This window comes from Symphodus melops, assembly GCF_947650265.1.
Source record: "Symphodus melops genome assembly, chromosome: 15".
Classification (NCBI taxonomy): domain Eukaryota; kingdom Metazoa; phylum Chordata; class Actinopteri; order Labriformes; family Labridae; genus Symphodus; species Symphodus melops.
The window spans coordinates 4,080,872-4,103,046 of NC_136705.1; the positions used below are offsets into that span (position 1 = coordinate 4,080,872).

Below are 22,175 nucleotides of genomic sequence, written 5' to 3' on the forward strand. Positions count from 1 at the left end.
TAACACACCCTCACACACACAACCTCTCCTGCTGGATATGGTCTGTTCTCAAATAAACACAAAAAAAAGTTAACATATTTTGAAACAGCTTTGATTTTCCTGCCCAATCTGCAGTCGGTTCATCGTTTTTCTAAACACAATTAGCACATCTGTCTGATGTGGAAAACATGAACATGTTTTCACAGGTCCAGTTGTCAAATTTATCTTTGAATACAAGCTAATGAAATGACAACATTTTGGATCTTTCTTTGTTATTGCACTCTGAATGATGTCATATCTAGAAATATGGGTTATTGCAATGCATGGCTGTTATGTATTCTCAAGATTGCAAGATGAGTGTTTTAGAAAGGGATGCAGTAATAAATAAAGCAATGTGTCCTTATGGCCTCTCCTGGGGGGTTACGTCCTTTAACCGGAGCTTAAAGTAGTTGAAGATGTCAAAGCTTACTATCGGAACAAATAAAACTCTCTCTTTGGACACACCTCCTTCAGCATCACTCAGCTTCCTGCTTCTCATGACACGAGACAGACAGAGTACGAAAACAAGACTGGTCCGTCAAGTGACGATAAGCATCTGCAAGCTGAAAGAAGTGTGATTCTGCTACTGCAGACAAAGAGCTGAGAACAACAAACCCAAAGGGTGTTTGCCTTCACTCTCTTGTTTTAAAGATATCAACCTGAAACTATAAATGAATAAACAAATCTATCCAGCGACCATAAGCAGCCATTTTGGATCAGCCGGCTCCTTGACTGCACTCCCACCATGTCAACACCAAACAGGATGAAGCCTGAATGTTGCAGTAAACAAATGGTCAGGCTCTGTGTTTGTGTATCCGCTGTGCAGGAGTTTTCATCACTAAAGGTGACGTCGGGGTCGGCACCATCGTGGGCTCGGCAGTGTTCAACATCCTCTGCATTATTGGAGTGTGTGGGATATTCGCTGTGCAGGTAAAGTACAGACTGTGTTGACTGGTCTGTCATTTCAACATCCTTTCAAACCATGAGCAACTCTACAGTGTCCCCCTGTAGTCTCTCAAAAAACATGTAAACAGTTGTCCAGTCCAAATCACCATCACCCTTATACAGTAAACATGACTTTTTACTGTTCACTTTATTTAAATACATAACATGTTTTTTTTGGTTTTTTGGTTTTTTTCGTGGTTGACTCAATGTTGTTACTTTTGATTTACCAGAAGGTAGGGCTTTCCTTTGTTTCAAAATAAAAGCATAGCTGAATTTAAACAGCAAGTTAAGGACTCTCGCTTAAGACACTAAAACATTTAAAAAAATGCCGGTAATGCAGGTAACTATTTCCTATTTGTGATTAATCATGATTGAAACAAGTTGTTGTATGAGAGCTCTAGTATTCATCCGTGCAAACAATGACAGTAAAAGCTCCAACTAAACTCTAATAAATGGAGAAATGGCTACATGAATGTATAGAGCAGATAAATGTTACAAAGTGTGTTGACCTTTTTTGTGTCTCAAACTAATAAATAATCTGCAGTTTTCAGTTCATACATCACATTAAAAACCTTAACTCTCTCTGTAGGCATTTGTTTTGCAGCACCGGAGAGCGAATGTTATCCATCCTGTTCACTGCTGTAATCCCACAAGGAAAACGAGAAACATTACTTGAAAGATTTTTTTTCCTAGTTAGATTACATGTTATGTAAGGCCAAAACAGACACGCACACACGCTCACTCACTGAGCTCAGTTTATCTTGTTTGTGGTGCGCAGCAGCAACTACCTTGTGGGATGTGTTACTCAAGAGGACAAAAAATAAGTTTCAGCTCGGCCTTACTCCTTTGTCTCTCTCTCTCTCTCTCTCTCTCTCTCTCTCTCTCTCTCTCTCTCTCTCTCTCTCTCTCTCTCTCTCTCTCTCTCTCTCTCTCTCTCTCTCTCTCTCTCTCTCTCTCTCTCTCTCTCTCTCTCTCTCTCTCTCTCTCTCTCTCTCTCTCTCTCTCTCTCTCTCTCCTCTCTCTCCCGCAGACAATACGTCTCTCCCGCTGGCCTCTGATGAGAGATTCTGTCTACTACACCTTATCTATCTCTGCTCTTATCGTGGTAAGGGAAAAAAGTCATGATACATCATGTTACATACTTCTACCTTATAAGGGCCACATTAAGCAAACGTAGTAAGATTCTAATTCATATTTAACAATATATAACTAACTTACTATGAACAAGCAGTCATTAGGAGGTGTTGAGGGTTGTTACATATATCCAGGTAGAATAAGGTACGAATAAGTGCTCATGACTAAAAAGCAGCCAGTATGCTACTATTAGCATGCTAATTAGCATCCAGTAAAAGGTAAAGGGTTGTGGCCTTGTTTTAAAGTGTTACCAAGGTATTTGGGGGAATAGGTGCAGTCTTCTAGAACATAAATAACAGCCCTTGTGTACCGATGTTTTCCAGAATGTAGGATTTCAACAGCTGAATGGATTACATGTTGATGAAGTCAATGATTTTCACTTCTCTTTCATTCCTCTGTTTTTATTACAGTTCATATACGACGAGAAAGTGGTCTGGTAAGCCTATTCCTTTTCAGTATTGACCTTTTGAAATGAATTCACTGAGTAACGTTGTAAAATAATTCCAATGGTTGTTTTAACTAAACTGTGATTTCCAGGTGGGAAGCTCTCACGTTGATCCTGATGTACTTCGTCTACATTTTAATCATGAAGTAAGCGCACAGATTTACTTCTCTGACAACACAGTGAAAACATGCTGCGGCTTTTTCTTAAACAGTCATTAACATAATGGGGATACTTATATACTCCCCAGACTATTGAACGCTTTTAACCTGCGAAGGGAAAGTCTGACGTTCAGTCAAAAAGCTATCTTTAAACTGTGTTACATTAGTACTTATGTGAAGCAATCCATTGCTGCTATTCTTGTTTTCATATTAAAGGTTTTGCAAAGAACAATCATACAGAGGTTTTTTTTGTAACTACCTTAGCTACAAGAAAAATGTTGTGGTCTGTGGAATCCATTGTGTGTATTATATTTCATAACCACATGCATTTTACTTGACGTATGTTTCAGGTGTAACTCCCATGTTGTTCGTTTTCTGGAGAGGCGGAAGAAGAACTCGTCTGGTTTGAGGAATGGAGCTGCCAGTAACGCTGAATTAGACGACGGCTGTGATGCTACGGCTGTTCTGCTAAAGAAAGGTACATTTGGGGGGTGGGGGTTAACAGAGATTTAAGAGCCATATGGAGAAACTGAGGATGTATAAACTAGTTTTTGACACAAAAATCTACCTGAGGCTCCTTTCCCACGTGTTGTTCCCCACTCTCTCTCCCCGATTTCCAACTCTCTCCACTGTCTTATCTTTGAAGTGCTGTCTAAAAAAACTAAGAAAGGAAGCAGCCGCCTAAGTACCTTACTTAGATTTATTGATGCAAAATGTGTCCTCAAATCATTCAATCAATCAGTCATTTTAATTCCAGCTCAAACATATTAGTTATTTTTGTCTTCTAAAGTCAGTCAGTGTTTTACTTTTTTTTTTTTATTCTACAATGGTCTGTTTCACTTACACTTTGTATTTTCTATTTTGAGATTTCACATCCAATCTTAAGTACAGAGTAGAATGATTAGCTGTAAAACATTGTCCTGTGTTTTATCACTGTAAAGAGTGTTAACATCCTGCTATACACTCCATATATGTATAAGTTTCTCACAAAGATATTAGTTATAAAATACAGGGGAACGACTTGTTCTCTTCCACTCATAGATGTGTGTGTTATAACATGTCTCTGTATATATGTGTGTGTGTGTGTGTGTGTGTGTGTGTGTGTGGGTGGGTGTGTGTGTCCCACAGCGAACCACCACAGGAAGCCTTCAGTGCTGATGGTGGACGAGCTGTTGTCAGCGTATCCCCACCAGCTCTCCTTCTCTGAGGCCGGCATGAGAATCATGATCACCAGCCACTTCTCCCCGAGAACTCGCCTCACCATGGCCTCGCGAATGCTCATCACCGAGGTAAGGATTCACACATGTGCTCTAAAACTGCACCTTTGATTGGAAAAAAACAAGACAATTGCTGTCATTTCCAATTTGTGGTAGACTGCAATGTGTATTTCTCAGAGGGGAAAGGTGTTCCAGACGGCTTCTTTAACTAGGTAGAGGCACAGCGTAGAGGCCACAGCCTGCAAATCAACTTTCAGTGTTCTTGTGCATTTCCCAAAGGACTGGTCAAGATGTAGACACCTAGGTCAAAATTACAATTCATCATTTGGCATTTCACACTTGTGGATTAAATAGAGTCTCTTTAATTCACACAAAGCCACGTTGTTGCAGCTGAATTCACTCTCTCCCTCCTCTTTGGTCCTTTTCAAATAACGTGTCCCTGCTCTGGCATACAAACAGTTGATTTGATTTAGGATCCCATGCTGTATATGCGAGAGATTTTTGGAAATATTGCACATTTCTCTGGGTTTCAGAATTGTACCGTTGTCAGTGCTAACTCCACTCACAGTTCAGCGAGTTTTCCTCATAGACATAATCCTTTACAGGGAACCATTCAGATCATTATTTCTTAAACTTGTTTACAAGCTGTAATCCGTTTTGGAATGAGATTTCCATGAACACAGTATATGAAAAACAGACAATGACAAAGTGATGATCCAGCAGACAGCTCTGCTAGGTAGCTTAGCTAACGCCTAGCTTTACAGACAACATAAGATAATCTGTAGTCTTAATGATGGCTGTTTACGTTCAAAGCATCTAGGGAAGTAAGGGGGAGAATTGCAATCAGTGACAACCCACTGCAAACCCACTGTTTCCACAAACCCACTTGATCGATCCACAGATCAAGTTGGTAGGCACATGACCTCCAGAACAGCCCGTTTACATTGTTGAAGTAGATGCTAACAGGGCTACCTCCAGCCTGTATGGGCAGAAATGTATGGTAACTCTAATCTAATAGAAACTTTGAAACAATGATATCATGTTTTTTTTCAAGCTGACAGTTTCCAGCTGTCATTTTCAATCTGCACCTGCCAAGGTTTCTTTGTTTTGTTGTCCGTCACAGAAGCACAGCCGAGGCGAAGTTATTGCCTATTCTCTATTCTCTTCACTCTTTTTTTTTTGCTGCACTTGAAATAAAAAAAGACACTCTTTTACATTGACAATGTTTTTTTAATAATGATAAAAAAAAAACATGTTTGGCCCTAGATTTACAAACTTAACAAAGAGCCACTGAATCTGTTGTGAAAGCCATGAAGTTAGTCAACGTTTGATTTTCTAACATCATCAATCAGATTCTAAAAGTTTTTTTCAGAATCGATCATTGTGTTTTCCTTTTGTCCTTAAACTATCCCACCAATCACATGTGAACACAGTTACTAACATACGTTGGATTGGACTGAGTAATTGTCTTACCCTAAGATAGAAAGGGAAAAAAAATCCAATAACCAGTGTCGCTTCTACACTAAAACTAGTTCTCAATTCAGATTTTGAAGGTGAAAGGTGTCAGGCATTTTCAGGCTATGTCCAGCATGAACACGCTGTGTGTGTGTGTGTGTGTGTGTGTGTGTGTGTGTGTGTGTGTGTGTGTGTGTGTGTGTGTTCACAGAGGCAGCGTCTGATCAACACACGGACTTTGACCAACGGTGACTCTGATGTCCCAGTGAAAGGAGGAAGTAGGCGGGGCATAGAAAATGGCCTGTCTGGAGCAGAGAGGGCTGTCAGTGGTCGCCATGACGACCGAGAGGGAGGCAACGAGACAGAGAACGAGGACAACGAGAACAACGAGAATGATGAAGAGGAAGAGGAGGATGATGGAGAGGGACCATTGGTTCCCTTCCAGTGCCCAGGTACCTTCTGGAAACAGCTCTGTGTTGACATGTTATCTCTCTCTCCTTTAATGCTTCACAGTTCACAGTGTGTGATGTCATTGTCATCACTCCCACTGGCTGAATTTTGGATGGATACATTTCCGGCTGCGTTTGTGTCATCCTCCATCTTGCCTTATTAAAATACTCTTTCATTCGTTTGTGTCACACTTTGCAATGATACACATCCTGTTGATCAGATGCTGTAACTACACGTATATTACTCATGCATGCAATTCAAATGCATCTGTTATCTGCATAAACAATGGAGTAAAAATGTTTTTACATTTTAAAGCTACAAAGTGGGAAATAGAAAACTAGTCTGGTCATCGATAGACAACAAAGTTTACTGTCAGAGGACGTAATTATCTGTCTCTTTGCTCTTCTTTCTGTTTACTAGGACAATATATCTCAGTCTTGACACTGTGTCTTGCGCTGTCTGTTTTTTCACAGCCGGTGCATGCAACAAGCTAAAGTGGCTTCTAGCCTGGCCTCTGTGCCTGCTGCTGTACTTCACCGTCCCTAACTGCTCCAAGCCCCGCTGGGAGAACTGGTTCATGCTGTCCTTCGTAGCCTCCACCCTGTGGATCGCCGGCTTTTCCTACATCATGGTCTGGATGGTAAGAGATGAATAGAGGCAAACCATGTCGAGAGATATAAAAGACACTTTTTGATCTTAAACGATGATATGTTGGGCCCGAGATTAAGATGAAGATTTAGTAAAGATAAAACCCTTTTCCAAATGATGCTCCACGGCCCGAGCCTTTGTGATTTTACTCTTTTATACCAACCAAGAAAACCATAAGGAAACTTTATCAGAGGGACACATTGAAGATCTGACAATAAACTGACAACAAGAGGGGATGGAACACTGACACTAAATAGACACAGGCGTAATAAATCACAGGTGAAGACAATCAGGGTGAATCAGGGGAGAGAAACCAGAGAAATGGAGGGAGATCAAACAATAAACACTGGTCACAAGAAATACAAAACTAAACAATTTGAAATGTTTAATGCGGCAGCAGAACACAGTTTGTGTTTGGCATCGAGACTCCTACATCAACACTCCTCACGGATTATTTTACATGCAGAAATTTGAGGAGTGATGACATCCGGAGAAAAATAAATTAAAATACAGTCGAATGAAATTACACATTTCTGTGCCCTGTAGTCATTCATACCCAAAAGCATGCAAAGAAGAGCTTATGGATAGATAAGGTTTGTAAATGCAAAAACCAATCCCCTTTGAAGGTTCCCTCTGGAGTTTCAGAATACTGAGCTCGTCTCCGTATGAGTGTCTCTCCTCATTCTGTTTATCTCTTGCTTTATAAGATGGCACGTCGTGTCACACGAGGACACAAAACTCTCTGTGCGTCTGTTCTGTCAGGTAACAGTGATAGGCTTCACGCTCGGTATCCCAGATGTCATCATGGGCATTACCTTCCTGGCAGCCGGCACCAGTGTCCCCGACTGCATGGCCAGCCTGATAGTGGCAAGACAAGGTAATCACTCTCACATGAAATGACAGGCTACAGTTGTCATTTTACACAAACAAACACACACAGACACAGAGATGGAAGATAAACAACAGAATGAAAGTGGAGCCACGATCCGAGAGGGGAGGAGACGACAGCGATAGAGATGGGGTGGAAAGCAGTGATGGGGGGGGGGGGACAAAGATTGTGGGCCTGTTATGTTTTTTTTTCTCTGTCCCTCATCCATCCGCTTGGTGAGGCAGTAAAAGAAGACAACCCAACAGGGTCCCTTTCCATCCTTTCATCTGTGTTTATTCTTGCTCCTGTCATCAAATATTTAAACGCCACTGTCTGTGTGTGGGGGCTCGCTTGGAAACTCACCACCACAGTTTACTCCTCTATCCTTTGCTTTGTTGCTTTACCACCTTCTGTGGGCGTCAAATGGAAAGATAGCTCTACTGATCGTCCCACCTATGTTTTAACCTGTTGCCGTTTCATCCCACGACTTCTTGTGCATTCATTGCCTACTTGTTTTATTTATCTCTCTGCACCTTCCTCTGTCTTTCTCTGTTCTTTCTCACCTCTCGTTATAAGCTGGGGTTTTGGGGGTTTTTTGGTGTTTTTTTTTTTGCTTTTGTAACGTTTACACTCTGTGGGTCTGCTCAGGAATGGGAGACATGGCGGTGTCCAACTCCATCGGCAGTAACGTGTTTGACATCTTGGTGGGCCTCGGTCTCCCGTGGGCCCTGCAGACTCTGGCTATCAACTATGGCTCTGATGTAAGTACTGTACCACACTCCTTCTCCTTCTCGGGTTCACACTGGAACATGTACAGTAAATGTCACACCTAAAGGCAGCTTACTCTATCCAGTGGTCGTGCTAATAAATACCTTTATTTCGAAAACACAGAGAACAAAAACAGGTACCTCCAACGACATATTTGGACTTTCTTTCACTTTCAGCAGTTACACAGGACCTAGATGGAGGTGATATACCAGCTCTCTGTTCTTACATTTAAGAAACACCACATCAGCCACAATTCAATAGTTTTCACGTGACGTCACACACTTATGGAACTGTCCACCTGGCAGGCAAGTCTTCTTAGTGCTGTATGCTACTAAAGTTGTCACCCACATGTTGTTTTTTTTCATAAAATATCTATTGCACTGTCCGACTTAGGACACTGACATGGGTTGTATTTCTACAGAACTGAATGTGAGAAAGAATCCCCAGAGAGGAGGAGATTGTACTAAGCTTATTCTTATGGACAGTTAACAATCCTGTGCTGCAGCTCCGCGGCGTGTTCAGTGGTGATTGCTACGTCCCTATGATCTCTATGGCCTTTCAAGCCTTCACACCGTTCCTGTGAATGAGAGCTATTAATATGCCAAACACAAAACGCGATGCAAGTGTGCTTCAAATGACAGCATTATGACAGTCTGCAGGAGTCAACGTGGGCATTTTGCAGCTGCGTAGGCACCTTTAAAAATAACAGGTATGCATAACACCTCCAATAAGCTGATTCAAACGTCTCTATGGTAGGGTCAGAACAGCATGCTTTGATTCCAACAACCACATGTTGGCTCCTTAAAATAAACAAATCCACATCAAATCGCCCCCATACAACTCTTTGTCATCTGGGTCACACACACAAAAACACAGAAACACCATTTCAATGCACTTTATTGAAGCTATACTAGGGAGCTAGTTTTTTAGCTGTGAAGCACTCGTAAGGCTTTAAAGGCGTAGAGCTTTGGGGAGTGGAAAGCATCAAGTTTTCATAGGTAAACTTATTTGAACTTAAGTCCCAGCTCTTACATGTCTACTCAGAGCAGTCAGCTCTGCAAAAAGGTTCTTACCAATCAACATCTCTAGAGTCAGTGTGTGCAGCCATGGGGTTTGTGCATTCTGCATCTTTATCTCTGCTGAATACAGACTACAGGAAGTAGTTACTCTGTAATCATACTGGAAAGTTCTTCAAATGCTTTATTTGAGACTTGGTTCTGACAGTATTGCGGTTTAATGCTGTCTCCCCCATAACAACAGGGGTTTTATCCTTAAAACACTGACAAGCTTCTCCATCCATTCATTTATTATCCAACACCCTGCACCATTACTCTTTCATTCTTAACACAAAGTGCTCTTAATCCATCTGTTCCCACTCACCTGTCAAATGTTGAGAAGCCTAATGACACTTTATGACAGTCTGTCTTATTTGCCCAGGAAGTGAGATCTTTTTTTCTTTACCCATTGCTTCAGAGCTGAATTAAGTTTTCTTTTGGAAATTACATCTGATAATAGCTACATTTAGCTACATCAGTACATTTAAAAGTGATCTTGATGAACACTGATTTAATGTCAGTCTTTCTTTAATGCTTTTATCACTTGGGGCTTTTTTTAGGCAAACTGGGAACCACAAGCAATTTCACACACACCATCATCTCTTAATGTGAAATCCTCATTCACGTCTAAAGTTAAAAAAAAAAGAAAAAGTTCCGTCAAACTGTGTTTTTCAACTCAGCCCTCATTTTGCGGCTGAACAGATAAGATGCATATCATTTCTCCTCTACTTGAAGTTTTTGTTTTGTGTTTGAACACAGCAGCTAAAAGCAAAAGAAAAGGAAGATGGTGTGATTGAAACATAAAAGATTCCCTGTGGCGTATTTGAGATTGTAAAACCAGCAGCCTTTATAAGTCTCCCCACAAACGGCAGATACCCAGCATCAATTTGAACACAAGATAGAAATCGACAAGTGTTTGTGAAAAAAAGCATGACCGGAGACTGTCATGGAAGATGGTGAACAACGCTACCAAAATTTATCGACAAAAAAAAACGTAAGATTTGTGCTTTAGTCTTCTAAAGAAAAAACTCGGTGGAATTCAAGCGCTCTTAGCTAAATTGCTGTTATTTGTTCGTTCATCTGAAATGAGTTAATTGGTAGTTTTTGAACAGAAGCGTAATTGTCAGTGACCTAAAGTACCTCAGAGACGTACAGTAGTTTCACTGCGATGTACAGCATACTCGCTCACTTCCTGCAGTCGATGTTTGGCAAGACCCAAAGTTGTTTCAACTGCTTCGCCGGTTGCGTATGAATGTTTACAAATGGGATTAGTTACTTCTGATGGTCACTTTACATAGCAGCGTCTGTCATGAGTGTGTGAATGTGCAGGTGTGACATGTGGCGTAAAAGTGCTCAAGTCCATTTACCATTTAAGCTGTGTACTCAAAGAAACCACTTTAGTGATGTAGTTTGATTCATCGCTAAAGGGCATTGTCTGATATTTATTAAGGCCAAAGTGCATTTACAAAAATGACATTTCCAATTCCAACTCACCTCTTCTTCACCGTCTTTATTGCATTCAGAGGGAGCAATAAAACCTGCCAAATATCTGTCAACCCGTTTGTTCTCTTGACTTTTACTTGAAATGTTGAATAATGCTGAACCTTCCATTGCTTGTGTGTGCCCAGTCTTACACAATGTCCTTTAGAAATCCTGCTGCCATGTGCTGAACATGTTCTATTTAATATCCAAGATGGCCGTCACTGTTAGTGAGAAGTAGCCCATGGATATCCTATCCTTGTTGTCAAAGCACTTTGAGTAGTCAAAAGACTGAACCAGCGCTATACAAGCTCAAGTCCATTTACCATTCCCTGATCTGGCGAGCTAAATTAGAATTAAATAATGTTTTGTGTTAGTTTGTGTAGGACACGAAAGTCATGTGACCCAGCTGTAATCGACTGACAGTCTGCTGAATTAGTGCTTCTCATCACTCAGTAACCAATCACATCTCATTGTCACAACAAGGCGGTCCATTTAACCACGACTTCCTTCTCACTGGTCCCTGCCACACCGATGCTGCTCACACTGGATAACTGCTGCTGGCTCAGTTTTGCCTCCACCAACACCACAGCCTCCTCCTTTTCTAGCCTTAAGCTTTTGGAGCATCAGCGCCAAGTTCAACACTGTTTCTGTTTAATATATGATGAGTGTTCCCGACTGACTTGATTTGATTGAATATGTTTTGATTTAGCTGTTTCCAAATCACTAACTTGCTGAGATTAAATAGTCATAATTACATTTTTTTGAGTTGTACATTTATTGTGTCTTTGCTCCTTTTTTATTCTTTATTGAGAATTCAAACTACTGACGGATTATGTCGACGCGTTTTTCTTGTTGTAGATCAAACTCAACAGCAAAGGACTGATCTTCTCTGTCGGCCTCCTGCTGGCCTCCGTGTTTATGACTGTGAGTACACAACAACATGTCAGATTTCAGAGTTCTCTCTACATGTTTGTCTCAATCCGTCTATTGATCTGTTTGTCTGCCCGTCTCTCTACCTTCTTGCTCATCCTGTCTTCCTCTTTCCTCCAGGTCCTGGGAGTTCACCTGAACAAGTGGACATTGGACAAGCGTTTGGGCTTCATGTGTCTCTTACTCTACGCGGTCTTCCTGTGTTTCTCCTGCCTCATCGAGTACAACATCTTTACCTTCGTCAACCTGCCGACCTGCCGTGACGAATGAGACACACAAACACGGTCACATACACACACACTGATGCACACACTCGCATGAGAAGTGGCGGTTGCGAGGAAGGGACGTGAAGTGAGGCATTAAATAGATGATGGTATTTGATGGTAGAATGAGAACAAGAAGGTCAAATTCTTAAAATGTGTAAAACAGCAGAAATGATTTTGTGAGAAATTTTTTTTTCCTGCTTTCATTTCTTTTGTGAGACGAGATCTGGTTCTGCTCTTTTTCTTTTTCGTCTTGATCTCCGTCTTTCTGCACAGTGCAATATGAAGCTGCTCTGGTGTTTGCTCACAACCAGAGTGTGGCATTGATTTCGGGCGCAGAGATAGAAATGACTGACTGTTTCGAAGCCTTCCCAAAGGACTGCACTGAGGACAACAACAACAAACACTTGTTTACCGACTACTGCTTGCTTCTGACGCGAGGACCTTTTTTTTTTTTCCCCACAGTGTTTCGGTGTGAAAGATGTATTGTTTACCAGCTGCTAAACCTTTCCTGAGAGGAAAGAGGAATCATATAGATATTGAGAGTTATATATTGATAAAAGCTATGATGTAAAGGGATCAGGAGGGGGGAGGGAGGGAGTGTCGTGTGGTGTGGTGTTGGAGATAATGAGCATTCATTTCAGACAAGAACGTAATTTGGCACATTTTGTCCCACTCCATTGTCTTGTTGTGACTTTTTCCAATAATGTTCACAGCACTTTCAGACATACAGCAAATCAGAACTGCACAATCTCGTCCTACGACCACAGGATTATCCAGTCCCCCTTTTTATAAATTAACTGGAATAGCCTCACAGCTGTAGCTTCTGTCTTTTGTACTGAGAGTTTATTAGATTTATGGAGAGTTTGTATTTCTTTTCTCTTGTGTAAATAGCCCACCTGTGTAAATACCCCCAGATGTGATATGTATTATTTATTCATGTCAAACGCACATTTCTCCTCTGGAGGTCACAAAACACCCAGGCAGGTTTTATTTATGGATCCAGGGGTAGCTTAAGTCCACGCCTAAGACCACCTATACAGAAGACCACTGGTGTTGAAGCAAGCACAAATTTTCTCCTCTGGAGCTGGATTTAATTTATAACGTGTTTTAGTTTTGTGACAATGTTAAATTAAAGTCAAACTTGCACTGAAGAGCTTAAACAGGCTTCACAGGGAGACCGGAAGTGTTCCTCCTCCTAATGCACGCTGATTACAAGGACGGCCTCCTTGTAAAATGAAGCAGTGTTTGTGAGTTTATGGTAGTGATGATTTAAGATGTTGTGTTTCAGCAGGTTGTCATGGGTTCATGCACTGCTGATTTTTTTTTTTTATTTTTTTTTTGCAAAGAAACTGACCAAATAGACTTAAAAACAGTGGCAGCATTATGATCAGCCAAGCAAGTTGGACGAGGCTGTCCTCAGTGTTGGATGGATGTCCTGGGTTCTTACTCCTTTGTCGTCCCAAAGAGGGAGTGAGACATGTTAGTTGTGTTACTGTAGGAGTAGAGTAAAGATGCAATATAAAGCATCAGGACTTTAGTCCCAGCTCTGAATATTTAAAAGTTGGGATGTTTATTTTTTTCCAGGAGTTCTTTGTATTTTGTAATGCCTAATGTCTAACTTTTGTCCAGCTATGGTAGGTTTGTGGTACATAAATATTCCTACTAGTTTTTAGAAGCATGTACAACGTGGTTTGTGAATCCTACATGACGATTTTTTTTTTAATTTGAAATTTACGAGCGACAATGCACGCCAGGGAAGTCACATTTTTCCTCAAAGACTTCCGCCCCTGCAGAAGTTACCGTTCGTCCTTCAGGGCTGGTTGATTCTCACACAGAATGCATCCAAATGTCAGCTTTTCCTCCACAAAGGTTCATTTGAAATGTCAAGTGCCCCACTCTCTTTTCCTGTTGAGGGAATGCAAGGGTCGAAACAAAGTCGAACTTCTTTTGCAGGTATATTTAATTTATTGATCAGACATATAAGATATCAAATCTGAGAGGTATTGTTGTTTGAATGTACAAATAATTAATGTGCTTTTGTGTTTATATTTCATACCTATTTATTTCTTTTAGTGACACAGGTAGAGAACTCTGTGCTATGACCGGGAAACAGGGTTTACATGTCTTTTGAATCTTATGTGATGCAATAATAATATGACCTTACAAATATGTAAATATGCTTTAACGATCAAAGATGAATTTATAAGAGTTTAAAAAGATGTATTCAAATTGTAAATTAAGTTTTCTCTATATGTGACACTGTAAGAGCTCGTCATTCCAGATGAAATTATTTATTAATGACTTTACAACAAATCCAAACTGGACTGTTATGAACATAATGAGCCCATCAGCATGGCCAGCACTACCACACGGCACCATCAGATTACCAGTTAGCAGAATTACTGAAAGCATCATGCTGTTAATGTTTGGCTGCAGTTAGGAAATACCATGCAGTGAACAAAGACGGACATTTTTACAAATTCATGATTTAAGGTCCCGTCTTTCTCACTATTTCACAAAACACGTCCCTGAAGAAATGAAGTAACGTGAAAGTCGCCTGATTCTAATTGATGTTAAGATTTAATATTCTGAGACAGGGAACAAACAAACGAAAAGTAAGAAATGTATGACGGAACAAAGTGAAGGAACAAGACAATCTTATGTTTAACAGGACTTCATAGACTTATTACACATTTTTTTCAAGTCACATAGCGACCCAATAAAATGGGCTCCACGACGCGTCCCACAAGTGGAGAACTAATGGTCTAGATCATGGTGTGACTTTTTATTAACTTCTGTAGAAAAGAATAAACAATAGATTTAATGTGAAAAATAGTTAGCAAAACAATTATGACATTTGAACTCACAAGCTTTACTTACTAAACTGAGATTTTACAAATTAAACATGAGATTGTATGTCAAATTTAGGATAAAAAAAAAAAGAAGCAATCATATCTCTGACTTAGTGTCACATATTTTACAGTAAATATCTAAATAATCATTTCACCTTAACTTAAAACATTTAAAGGTAGGGTTGGTCTAATCATACTGGTAAAACGATCTTTAGACCCCAGCAGCAGGAAGCACATTAAATGTGACTGGTGTTAAGCACAGGGAGATAACGAGGCATTTGATTGGTACTTTACATCTGGACCTTAAGGCACTGATAGGTGGGAGTTTGTACAGGTCCTTTTTTTCTGAGCACATGATTAATTTTGACTTATACTAGAGGAAAGGACCACTGTCATTGTTAGACATAACTGCTTACTAATGTTACCTTTCAAAGCTTGCAAACTTTACATAATTACCAAGTTTTAAAACACCTTGGTGTTTTAAATGTTCCCAAACGTCTTGTTCTTCCTATGGCTGAAATACTGCCATTCCTTCTCATAACTGTTACTATGACAACTGATAGTGCGGAGCCCCTGAAGTCCCCAAAAATGTCTTGTGCACACAAGATATTGATTTTTTTTTTTAACTTTTTGGGACTTCAGGGGCTCAGTACTACCAGTTGTCATGGTAGCAGTTCTGAAAATGTATGGCATTTAATTATTTAGTTAATAACTTGTGCGCATAAGATTTTTCTCTTTTCTTTTTTTGGACGCCGCATGATAGATCAACCAATGTTATATTTATTTTCTAAATCTCCATTCATTATTTTGTGCTTGGGAAAAGATGTTTTTTTTATTTTTCATTTTTACATATTCCTCTGACCTTTTCCCCTCAAACTGGAAATGATCTTGTCTAATTATCCATATAAAACCAACAACAGTTTCCAGGGATTTTCCTTTCTCAGAATCTACAATTACACATCATTCTTTGTGAGAAGACATATGGTTAATTAAACAGTGTTATTTCAATTTGAACTGTTCCAAAATCACAATGACTGTTGGTCAGCTGTTAACATCAACATGGGACCTTTAAATGTGTGTATTGTAGTATTGCTGGCACTAACTAGTCTCTATGACTAGGATCAGGTCTTGATAGGTTGACTAATAGAGCAATGAAGTCTTTCTGTCGGACATGATAATCACTGACTACATGGCACAGATTGTCATCTAATTGCTTCAGTTTTATCAATATCTTTACAATCCAGGGCATTTTTTCTCCAGTTTTTTCATATTGTGCACTTTATTGTTTTACAACTGACTATATATAAATTATTTGGTTCATTACCTTCTGTGCTGCTATTCACAACATGGACCTAACACCTGAACATGGGGGTACCATGTCCTTAAAACCAATCAAACAACCACAAAAAAAAACGCTCACATTGATAAGTAAAGAAGCATCTTGTAGAGGAGATTTCTTATAAATTTGTGATATTCACATGGGTGATATTGCTAGTGTACAAATGTATATAGATAGGTGTAAATGTATTTATATATTTTTTGTCTCAATCTGTATATCTGTTGAATATATTTTCATAGATACTAGGTCTCCCTTGTATTCCCTTTGTTTTGATGTGTTTGAGACCTCTGAAACTAATGTCCTTTGTTTACTCGCATGGAGATATTTCAATATGATGAATTATTTATGGGAAATCTTAATGTCATTCGGGATGAGAGTCCATTGTGTTTTAGATGGCACTGGATTAAGTTCAAACTGGATGTCCTAGATGACTGCATGCTGTTGCTAGCATAGGATATTCGAGAGTGAGAGTGTTTGCAGACGATACAATTTTCTTCGTGTCCAAGCGTTACCTCTTTCTACACAAGAAACTTTTCAATAGAATGGTTTACTTTGTGTTTAAGTGTTTCAAATGTACTTTTAGAGATAACTATGCTACCTGAGCATTAATAAAGTTGTCTTTGTTTAAGGTAATAAAAGCCTTGTTTGTTTTTTCTTGAATCTGTGTACTCATAAATTCATGCGGAAAGTTGTCCATAAAAAGGATCTTGTACTTCACAAAAGTAATGTGATTTGCTAATGTTTGAAATTATAATAGCATCCTAGCTGCATGGAAAACATGCTGCACTCTATACTTCTGAATGTCAGGCAGTGTGAGTGGAAATAATTTAACAATCAATTGTAGATTTGTCCGTTGAAACTGAAATATAGCTTTAAATGCAGGAATCTATGTGTGTGTGTGTCTGTGTGTTTGTTAGTTGTGTTTCTACACAACCATTCATCCGATGGACGTCAGACTTGGTGGCTGGATTGATGGGGACCCAAGGAAGTGCAGTGCTGATTGTGAAGTTCAGATGAGCTCATATTGTTGCTAAAACGTTTCAAATAGTGTTGCTGTGGCGCATTATGATGGAATCAAAACCTACTGGAAAATCAGTACGAGTGGAACCAACACATGTTGATGCACAGAAGGAGACTCGCCCGAGGCAATGATATTTAGGTCACTGAGCGGACTGGACGAGATATTTCAACGTGAGTTTACCTTTTTATTTTGCTAAGTGGAGGCTACCTTTATCATTAAATACGGTCAATAAACAACACATGGTGCACGTGCAGAAGGAGACAATGTTATTTATGTACACACTAGCTAAACATAAACACATGTCGGTTTAAATTCCTTGTTTAAAAGCTCATTTTGGCACCATGGCTGAACAACATGTTGCCCTTAGCCAATCCTGACCAGCCACAATCTCACCAAACACATTACAAACAAGCACACACTCCACAGGTAGTGCACTCGTTTCTTTCAACAGAAACACTGACCCTTCACAAAATGACACATCCCCAGTCTGCTGAGCTCACAGACATTAAATACCATGTTACCTATTCACTTGGGCCAATCAGAGAGGAGCTTCAATCAGTGCCAGTTTCACTCCAGGTGTAATTAATCTCACCTCCCCTGGAGTTAATGAGACTCAAGCAGCGTGACGAATCAAATTTAAAAAAAAAAACAAACGCCCTTTCTTAGGTCCAAACGTATCAAAGAAAAATAAAACCTAAATATTCAGTTGTCTTTCATCATAGATAAGAAAAAAACATGTTTAATTCACAAATTCGTTTGACTCATTTTAAGTACTTTTAGTGAAAGAAACACAGACATTGACTCTTGAGCTAAAGGAATGTGCACCTTCCTCAGCCTAGAACATCAAAATCTATCAAACTCATTTTTGCACTGGAGATGGCATGCCCCATAACAAGCTCAAAAAAGGCATGGATTCTCTGAGCAGCTCCGTCAGTGACAGACTGCTCCACCTGCTGTATTTTAATAAGCTACTGCAGGAAGTACTCTCTGGCTGCGCTCTTCAGTGGATACTCAGCGACCTCAGACAATCATCCAGTACACAACTAAACTTTTCTTATTACAATCATTGTATTCTAAGATATACACTTTGCAGACAGCACTGTTAGAAAGAAAACTATTGCAGCAAAAACTAAGACTTTAGAGAGTGAAATCATCCTTCTTGTATATTTTCCTTTTTTTTTGGGATGGCAAAAGTAGTATTTTGGTTTTATATACATAAAATAAAGTTCCGTGTTCCTATCAGATTCACCCAGCACAAGCTTTGGATTTCATTATTTAAATCCTCATCTTGTCATTTTCTGGATATTTTGTTTCCAAACATCAGGTTCAGGTTACTTTATTTGTGCCCCTAGTTACATGTGGTTGCAGGGCGAGTCACTTAATAAAAGAGACAATACATAAAACATACAAAGTGCCAATGCACAGTATATGGGTACAAGTGCAGTGGTGCATACAGTGCACAGGTTCCAACCGTAAAGTTGATAGAACAAGTTTATCCGTAAAAGTTACAGAGCCGAGAACACAAAACCAAGCATGATGACAGCATCCCAGCCTGCGATCTCCGTCCCTCCAATTCTAAGTCAGTAAATTCTGTGTGATTTCAATATTTGAGTCTTGAATGTATTAATTTCACTGACAAAGTACGGTGGACGACAGGGTTTGTGGCTTTGAAAGAGTATTTTAAATGGTCACAATAATGATCATTTAGTTGATAAAATTAATCTAAAAAACATTTAGTTTTTTTTTTTTTAAATCTCATTTTTATTTAGCAGTGAGAGGTTTATTTGTGTTGAGTCATAAAATGAGAAGAGTTTCTGCAACGAGTGCGGTCAGCAGCAGAACGCTATGGGGTGAAAATGTGGGCTGTAAGCACCCTCTAGTGGTGAAACACAGAAACAAGTGTTGACAGAAGAACCAAGTCAGGCATGCGATTTCATTTCCAACATTTATTAAGTGCAAAAGGATATATATGAAATCATTCAATGACACATCATAAACTGTTTGCCTGGATGAAGTTGATATCTTGACACTGTAAAGAATAGTACAGACACGGAAAAGCCATCTGTGAAAAATCCCCGCACAGAGACACATAAATACTCAGCTTGCTAAATCAATGAAAAGTTATTTTTCTGAAAACATCACACCATGAGTCGATTCAAGCTGGGAAAACTTGGCACCCAGATAAACACATGTTGAGCTTGTCACCCGTTGCATCCAGACGATACATGATGTCATCCTGCGACACAACCGCCTTGAAAAAAAAACCTCGGATTCGCTTAGAAGGGGATTCCACTCATTTAGATCAGGGTCCTCGGTTTGAGAACTACAACACTACTTCGAAGAACGTGATGTGTCAGACGTTTCCTCGGACTTTCACAATTCATTCTATCCCTGTACAGCTGGCTTCTGTTATTTAATCAGACCAGAAAGAACACACTGGCGCCATTGCAGCCCGTCTTTCAGCTCAAATGAACACCCAGAATACGATGAAGGACCCGGATGAAAATAAATACTGGAATTCCCTTTTAAGCAGCAGAGCTTTTCGCTACCCTCTTCAACTTCACTTTACATACCTCACCACACTTTAAAACAGGAATGAATGGAGTGTTACAGTTCAAGACAGTCATTAAACAGCATATAGACTTGATTTTGAAACGGCTGGTATCTTGACATGACACTTTCCAATGTTTGATTTGTTGACTGTCCTGTCGTCTGCATCGCTGACTGAACCTGTCTCAGTAACATCTCTTCTCCTGTACACAGAGTCCTCACATACTTTAGTCTTTCTGAGTATCTACGAGCCGTACAGCACGTTCCTGTGTGTGTGACCTCAGACCAGCATTGAAGTCCACAAAACCTGTTTAGATTAAAACCGACCATATACGTACATTTTATAAAAACCTTTATCATTCGTCAGTAGTACAAAGACTTGTCTGTAATTGGAATATGGCAGCTAGTCACAGTTGTTCCTCGGCCACATCATGTCAATCTGAATGTGAAAGGCACCCATAAACAAGCAATAGATCATGTAAGACAATATCTTTGATATCACCAGGATAATCAGTAAACATGAATGAATGTTACGTTTTCTAAACACTGGCAGACGAGCCTGTTTCTAAAATTACACTGTAAGACAAAACTACATGCAAGAAGGTTTTTTTTTTGTACACATTCTGAAAAGTTCATCTTTTAGTTGTGACATAAAAAAAGGCAGTATCATACATGATAATCTTCCACTGATAATGCCAGGGTCTACCTGCATACATGCAGCTGAGTGCAGAGGACGTTCTGCGTGTTGAAGGCAGAGGAGAAAACGAGGCTGTGGTTGTAAACACTGGCCCGGTCACCACAGCAGCATAGATTTGATGGAAAAGTACAATTTTATGACACCCACTTCCCATTTCAAGACACAAGAGAGAAGGAGGCAGTTCGGGTCTCGTGTTCCAACAACTATGGAAAGAAGAAACTTCTCGTCTCCTTGGCTCCACAGTTTTGTTTTGTTTTCCCGTTTTTTTTTCCAACAGATTTCTACTTCTGCAAACTCTTTAAATTACATTATAATTTAAAGAGTGTGGGAACTCTCATGGGTTGGTAATGTTGTCATATTATGAGTAAATACATAGACAGCCTTTCTGTTTTTACACACTGCTACATCTCTTGTTAGATATTTTCCATCAAACTCTTATTTCCCCTGACGAGTTTCTCTTCTTTTTAATATTTGCATAAAGTTGCTTGTGGAAGATATCAAATTGCAATATTCACCAGCCACCACTAGGTGTCACTAAAAACACAAAAAAAACATATTCACTATCAGAAGGATTAACAGTTTCAAACCAAACACAAAATATAAAATACAGTTTACCAGCAACTGTAACACACAAGTCTTAGTTATATCTATCACCTACATAAAATATCTGTTTCATATCTAAAGTGATTGATCAGAAACGAGTGAGATGAGATCATGTTTACACTAAGAACAGCTGACCCTGAATCAGCACCATGACACCAGTATTAAGGCAGGACTGTCAACACATTGTCGTGTTTATGTCATCTTTACACTTAATATTACCTCCCACATCTCTCTCTAAACCTTGTGTTTAGATGTTAAGAGCTGTGTTTGATGCCAAATCGAGACGCAAGGAAGTAAAAAAAAAAAAAAAAAAAAGCTCCATCTTTCTCACTTCCTTCCTTCCTTCCTTTTTTCTTTTCCTCTTTCACGTGTCTGTCAGACAAAACATTCCAGCGAGGGGATGTTGACTGAGACGACACGTGTCATCCAAAAGGAGAAGTCAGGCTTTGTAAAAACTGGCACGATGTGGCGTTCAGCCCAGTGGAAGCTCGTCGACGTGCCGGCTCTTTAAGGTCTAATCGAAATAAAGGGCGATGCTGTCACAACTTGGAGGACAAAGACCCCATTCACACTCTCAGTCATATTGATATGGAGTTCCCATTGAGGTGACTGGGCGGCAGGCTGAGGCTCAGATGGGGACTGAGGCCGAGGCTGAGATTTGGCCGGAGGGAGGGGTCCAACAGCTCCACGTCGAGGTCGTTCAAATTGTCCCTGTGGTCAGAGGTCGCAGCGAGGTCGTTCAAGTTGGGTGTAGTATCGAGTGGAGCTGATGATGAGGTGTCGCTGCCGGCCACACGGCGGAACACAAAGTGGAAGGGAGTGGCCTGCGAGCGGCTGTGGAGCTCAGCCTTGATCTTTTGAGGGTGTGTGTCGGGCGCCAGCTGCTGGCTGCTGCCTTCCATCAGCAGGAACAGGCCGTAGTTCTCAGGATCGGACACTTTGAACTTATGAGCGCACAGCTGACAGACCTCCTCCACCGTGGCGTACGGCCGGACCTGCAGAGTCTTGGCAGTACAGCCGCTGTCCAGCTCCTGCAGCGCCACCCTCAGGTAGTTCTGAAGAACAGCAGGGAGAGAAATACAAGCTCTGTCAGTCACTGAACATGATCTCTGCGCAGCCTGAGAAGTGATGAAGACATAGGAGGACAACCCTCCAAGGTCTCTTATCACATTATGGGACTGTGTCCACACACAGCGCAGTGATTGTTGTTCAATGAAAACAAAAGTGGAGTTCTGTATTTTCAGCGCTCCGCACCCTGAGCACAAAAAAAACCC

At 40.2% G+C, this 22,175-nt stretch overlaps 2 protein-coding genes across 5 annotated transcripts in view; one reads left to right on the forward strand and one right to left on the reverse strand.

Annotated features, from left to right (window-relative positions):
* The window catches only part of slc24a3 (solute carrier family 24 member 3), an 89,857-nt gene extending 74,706 nt beyond the window's left edge, over positions 1 to 15,151 (forward strand). For both annotated transcript variants that reach the window (XM_079362341.1, XM_079362342.1), the window contains 12 exons: positions 845 to 948; positions 1,994 to 2,068; positions 2,508 to 2,533; positions 2,635 to 2,688; positions 3,051 to 3,178; positions 3,829 to 3,989; positions 5,584 to 5,824; positions 6,296 to 6,462; positions 7,233 to 7,347; positions 7,987 to 8,099; positions 11,502 to 11,567; positions 11,694 to 15,151. In XM_079362341.1, coding sequence (XP_079218467.1) covers positions 845 to 948; positions 1,994 to 2,068; positions 2,508 to 2,533; positions 2,635 to 2,688; positions 3,051 to 3,178; positions 3,829 to 3,989; positions 5,584 to 5,824; positions 6,296 to 6,462; positions 7,233 to 7,347; positions 7,987 to 8,099; positions 11,502 to 11,567; positions 11,694 to 11,843 — 1,400 coding nt within the window. In that variant the 3' untranslated portion in view covers positions 11,844 to 15,151. The remainder of the gene's footprint in view (positions 1 to 844; positions 949 to 1,993; positions 2,069 to 2,507; positions 2,534 to 2,634; positions 2,689 to 3,050; positions 3,179 to 3,828; positions 3,990 to 5,583; positions 5,825 to 6,295; positions 6,463 to 7,232; positions 7,348 to 7,986; positions 8,100 to 11,501; positions 11,568 to 11,693) is intronic.
* Positions 15,152 to 18,982: 3,831 nt separating this feature from the next.
* rin2a (Ras and Rab interactor 2a) overlaps positions 18,983 to 22,175 on the reverse strand; it is a 36,600-nt gene continuing 33,407 nt past the window's right edge. For all 3 annotated transcript variants that reach the window (XM_079362773.1, XM_079362774.1, XM_079362775.1), the window contains exon 12: positions 18,983 to 21,956. In XM_079362773.1, the coding sequence (XP_079218899.1) occupies positions 21,480 to 21,956 (477 nt within the window). In that variant the 3' untranslated portion in view covers positions 18,983 to 21,479. The remainder of the gene's footprint in view (positions 21,957 to 22,175) is intronic.